Source organism: the organism of the source record quoted next, assembly GCF_019968985.1.
Source record: "MAG: Porospora cf. gigantea B chromosome Unknown PgB_NODE_1826_length_4741_cov_152.103, whole genome shotgun sequence".
Lineage (NCBI taxonomy): Eukaryota > Apicomplexa > Conoidasida > Eugregarinorida > Porosporidae > Porospora > Porospora cf. gigantea B.
The window spans coordinates 1-4,741 of NW_027178749.1; the positions used below are offsets into that span (position 1 = coordinate 1).

The 4,741-nt window shown below is 53.2% G+C and overlaps 3 protein-coding genes across 6 annotated transcripts; all 3 read right to left on the bottom strand.

Annotated features, from left to right (window-relative positions):
* Positions 1-509: 509 nt before the first annotated feature.
* Positions 510-2,438, bottom strand: KVP17_002879 (uncharacterized protein; the record flags this gene model as incomplete). 3 transcript variants are annotated; one of them, XM_068519592.1, is made up of 5 exons in its annotated part: positions 510-1,325; positions 1,354-1,588; positions 1,617-1,795; positions 1,822-2,042; positions 2,069-2,438. In XM_068519592.1, the coding sequence occupies 5 exons, from the start codon at positions 2,436-2,438 to the stop codon at positions 510-512; spliced, it is 1,821 nt and encodes a 606-aa protein (XP_068377616.1). The 3 variants fall into 3 exon arrangements, with proteins under 3 accessions (XP_068377616.1, XP_068377618.1, XP_068377617.1); XM_068519594.1 differs by lacking the exons at positions 1,354-1,588; positions 1,617-1,795; positions 1,822-2,042; positions 2,069-2,438 and having other exon boundaries at positions 510-1,334; XM_068519593.1 differs by lacking the exons at positions 510-1,325; positions 1,354-1,588; positions 1,617-1,795 and having other exon boundaries at positions 2,025-2,438.
* Positions 2,439-2,482: 44 nt separating this feature from the next.
* Positions 2,483-3,316, bottom strand: KVP17_002878 (uncharacterized protein; the record flags this gene model as incomplete). 2 transcript variants are annotated; one of them, XM_068519591.1, is made up of 2 exons in its annotated part: positions 2,483-2,572; positions 2,600-3,205. In XM_068519591.1, 2 exons carry the CDS (start codon positions 3,203-3,205, stop codon positions 2,483-2,485), a joined length of 696 nt encoding a protein of 231 aa, XP_068377615.1. The 2 variants fall into 2 exon arrangements, with proteins under 2 accessions (XP_068377615.1, XP_068377614.1); XM_068519590.1 differs by having other exon boundaries at positions 2,483-3,316.
* Positions 3,317-3,977: 661 nt separating this feature from the next.
* Positions 3,978-4,685, bottom strand: KVP17_002880 (uncharacterized protein; the record flags this gene model as incomplete). Its single annotated transcript, XM_068519595.1, has 1 exon — positions 3,978-4,685. The coding sequence occupies one exon, from the start codon at positions 4,683-4,685 to the stop codon at positions 3,978-3,980; it is 708 nt and encodes a 235-aa protein (XP_068377619.1).
* Between the last annotated feature and the right edge of the window lie 56 nt (positions 4,686-4,741).

The following is a 4,741-nucleotide window of genomic DNA, read 5'->3' on the forward strand; positions in this document are numbered from 1 at the left end:
ATCTTCAATATGATTAATAATAAGCAACCAGCGTACGAGTGGGGTTCCGAATAATTGAACACAGTGGGTGACTCCGGCCCCCTTCAATCTCTGCCAAGTTGTATCGGTCTCACGCTATACTTCCTAGTCATCTCGGTCTCGCAATTTGGTGCACGCCATACTTCCAAGTCGTTTCTGTCTCACACCAAATTGTGAGTCACTTGAAACGCCATACTTCCAGTTACGGAGATTAGGGTTCGTCTTGGCTCACATTTCCGAAATGCACAGTCCCCGTTCACTCGTCGTGGTTTCACCAGAACACGCACAGGGACAGTATCGTATTTTACTGCGGCGTCCTCCAAACTGATGGGATGGATCGTAACTGTGAACGTTCTCAAACATATTTAATCATATTGTACTGTGGTCAACTTGATAATAGCTGTGGAGTTGATCCAAACTGATACAAGGGATCGTAACCGTGGACGTTCTCAAACAAGATCATATTATACAAAACTGTCCATTAACAAAAATCAATCAGTGTGAAGGTAACGCACAATATCCTTGAACGTGATCTTCTTGCCGCCTGCTATTCGGTCGTACATCATCTTCGTCCTCTCAACAGGCAATTCGGACGCCTTCTTGGGGCCGGCAAGCATCTGCTTGAACTCCTCCAACGACAAGGCACCGTTGTTATGCACATCCGATTTGCAGAAGGCAGCATTCAGCAGCTGCAGATGGGCGGCACCAAACGTGAAGCACGCCGCCACGAATTCGGTGTACTGCACGCGCCCCGACCCGTTGAGATCAACCGCCCGCAAGATGTTGTGCACACTGGCTGGCGACACCCCACACTCGCGCAGCCCCGCAGCCATTTCTGTCCGCGAAAGATCACCGTCTCTGTCTCGGTCAAGGACCATGAATAGGTCGGCAATTTGGTTGATCTCTTCGCTGACATCGTCGCTGAGGTGGGCCATGAGGACGATCAGTGCTGCCTTCTGGCTCGAGTGATGCTGGAAAGCGCGCAGGTTCCCAGCTAGTGATGGCTGGATGCCTTTGGTGACCAGAGCTGAGTTGAGGGCCACATTGATGTCGGTGAAATACGGGTGCTTGAGAGCGGTTATAGCGGAAGGCCTCCTTTCTGGGTCCTGCTGCAGCAGTAGCCTCAGCAGGCTGTACGCACGGCTGATGGTCGTCTTGGGAAGGTGCTCCCACAGTGGGCCTGCTAATACTTGACGCCACACGTGCTTGACAGTGAAAGATACAGTGGAGGATCCCTTCTTGAGACTTCGAGCCTGCTCTCCAGTTAAGAAGGGGCTGCATCCAGCGAGGAGCTCGAACATGATCACCTGCGTCATGTCGCATCCCGCCACCCACGCCTGCTGCCCAGATATCGTACTTGCTGTCGTATGTTAGCTTTCGTCGACGATTGTAATCAGGGTGGTCCTCCGGAACATACTGAGGCGGACACTTTTCTGGTGCGCTGTAGAGCACCGTGCCACTCATTCCTTTGGCATGCTCGTCCCCTTCTGCTAACCCAAAGTCCACGATCTTCACGTGAAAGTTTCCATGCGAAGTCATCTTGAGCATGACATTCTCTGGCTTCAGGTCTCTGCATTCGGCATTGTCGCAACCCCCACTTGTGGATTATCCGTCTCCCATGGATATAATGGAGTCCATAGAACAGCTGCCACATGATGCGCTTATGTCGCTCGCCCTGGTCAAAGCGGGGGTTAGAAGCGGTGTCCTCGATCAGCGACTTCACATGAGTCCCGTTGCAGAACTCACTCGTAATGTACAGAGTATTCATGTCCTCTTCCTGGTTAATATTTGACGGTCTCTCACATGCCAAAAATCATACACCTTCAGAATATTCGGATGGTCGAGGAGACGGAGGAAATTGACTTCCGAGCGGACCATCTGCACAAAAAGTTCGCGGGTACGGTAGATGTGCGGAGCAAATCGCACCTCCTTCAGAACCACCGCGTGGCCTGTTCTAGCGTCCTGCACGAGAGACACCTTTCCGAACGTTCCCTGGCCAAGGTGCTTTATCTTTCTGAATAAGGCTGTGTCGTCCAGAGCGTGTCCTCACTGGAAGCCTGACCCTTAGGGAGGCAGCAATCAACATCTACAAAATCTTGTCTCGTCACCTTAAACAACTTGTCTGGGTGATAGAAGTTGACAATGCGAGCTAACCACTCCTTGTAGAGTTTCAGGAAGTCAGGTATGGCGACTAACTGGGGGCAATCACTGATGTCTTGACGTATGCCCAGGTCCGTCATTCCGCTCTTGGATCGACATAAGTTGTTGCAGACCATATGCATCAACCGCTGCAGCTCCACCTTGGTCAGAGCCTTCCGTGAGCGATCCACGTTGTCGAGCAGGACCTGCACGTGTCGTTCGAAGGACTTAGGATCGTCAAGAAGATCTCGTAGTCTCTCGCCTGCTGTGTAAGCCAGCATAATACTCAAAAAATGTTATGTGGTTTCGCATAACAACCAGTTCATCACACAGTTGAGAGATAGTGCTCGCCGTGGTTAACTCGTCCAATGACGTCGTACGCCGAATCAGAGAATGTGGATACCACACCGTAGGACTGAGTGTGCAGTTGCCAAAAACTCACCGACAGCACCGCCAACGCGATTGGAACGGCGAGGGTACTGTTGTTAGTCAGCTCGAACGTAACCACGATGGTGGAAAGAGTCGAAGTGGCACCTCCAGCAAAGGCCGCAGCTCCTATGGCCGCCCACCCAGCGGGACAGATGGCTCCGGTGCGACCGTTGTAGGGGTGCTGGCCAAATGCGAATCGGAGCTCGCCCCACAGTCGACCGAGCGTAGCGCCCAGCAAGAAGAGCGGCGTGAACAGGCCCGCCGATACTGGGAGAGTGCACGTGACCAGCACTACGATGCTCTCGGCCAGCAGGAATATGGTTAGTGTGAAGGGGACAGATCTAACCACCGCCCAAGGAACGAGAGGAAGGTGGGAAGCGCTCAGCAAATCCTCAAGCTTCGTCTTCATGTTGGACGACCACAATGGCCGTCCTTGGTTGGTGGTGGCCCTCGAAAGGAGTTCCACTAAGAGGAACCAAGCGACACAGACGAATGCCTTGACCGGTTTCGGACGGATCATCTTCTGGAAGTTCATGCATCTCACGTGCAGCTTAATGTACAGGACGGCGAGTGCTCCACAGCAAGCCCCTAATACACAGGCCAAGATCATATCCAACATCCCGATATTGATGCACGCCACCGCATAGAGTTCGACCAGGAACACATCCACTCCTATGGCAGTTCGGAGTGCCTGATAGGCGACAGCACTCACGACGCTCCCCAAGAACATCAGCCACAGCTGGGAAACCTGACGTTCGGCTCGAGACGCTGCTCACCTCAATGCTGCGGGCTGTGATCTCGATGGAAAAGAGCACTCCTCCCACAGGTGAGCCAAAGGTTGCTGCAACACCAGAAGCGAACGCTACCGGAAGGAGGTCCCGAAGGTAGCCGCCGGGAAGCGACGCCGTGACGCATGACGCTAAGTGTACCATTGGACCCTCCCTGCCAACATGGCCGCCCGCAGATAGTGCCAGAAAGAGGCTTGAGATGCTGACTGCGCCAGACCCCAAAGCGCCACCTTCGAAATGCAGAACCACCAGATAGGGTGTCGCGGATCAATTTGGATTCTTCGTCAGAAGACTTCTCAAGTGAAGAGAGCGCCCACTTGCACTCCGGAATTCGCGACCCTGGTTGCTTTCCGCCAACGAGGTAAGCCATCATGCTGCCCAGACCAACGCAGAGCCAGTCCGTTGCTGGTAGAAAGGATCGGGCTTGCCAGATAAGCGACACCAAACTCTCCATCAAAACACCACCGATGGCGGCCTGTCACGCTAGGGACCCACTCTCACGATGATAGCTACTATGATTGCAAGCCGAGTCGGATTCAACACCATAAGAGCGATTTCAAATAAGGCTTGAAAATTTTACTGCGATGTGTTGAATGGTTCTCATCAATGAGAATGGTTGTGCTGCGACAAATGCAGAATCATCAGTCCGACGACGATGCCTGCTGCGATAACAGCTGTAAGCCAACCAAGAACGAACTTAGCGGTCGACTTCGCTGATGAGAAGGTGGAATCGATCAAATGGACTCCAAGGTGGATGACAAGGCCGGCACAGAGACTATTCACTATGCCGATGACACTTTCGCCTCCAACAGTGGCCAACCCTCCGATCAGAACGCCAACCGGAGAAGCCACAACGAAGAGGATTAAAGATCCAATGAGGAAGCGGTTGGAGTGGCCTCTGTTGACCAGAGCCTGGCCCAGGGCCATACCGGCAGCCCACTTATGGAAGACAATCGCCATCGTGGAGACCCACACAAGCATCACGCTGTGGGACGTACCGACGATCAAACCCTCGAAGACCGAGTGTAGCGCCAGACTAACACCGACAGCAATGTCAGCGGTCTTGGAGGCGATGTTAACTGAAGATGAATGTGAGGACGATCCTTCATCACTCTCTACGTCCTCGGTCCCGAGCCCGTGGTCGTGGCCGTGGGTTCCTCCGAGCCGCTCACCAGTAGTGTCTAGGATAGCAGCAAAGATGAAGCCGGCCAAGCAGAGGATATAAGCCAGAGATATTGCACTTTCCCCAACTGAGATGATTTGGTCAGCCTCCGTTGTGAAGAGGACAGCCTCAGGTAGCAGGTGGACCATGCCGAAGGCGAGCAGAGCGCCACAGCCGAATGCGTTAGCGAAGTAAATCAATCCGT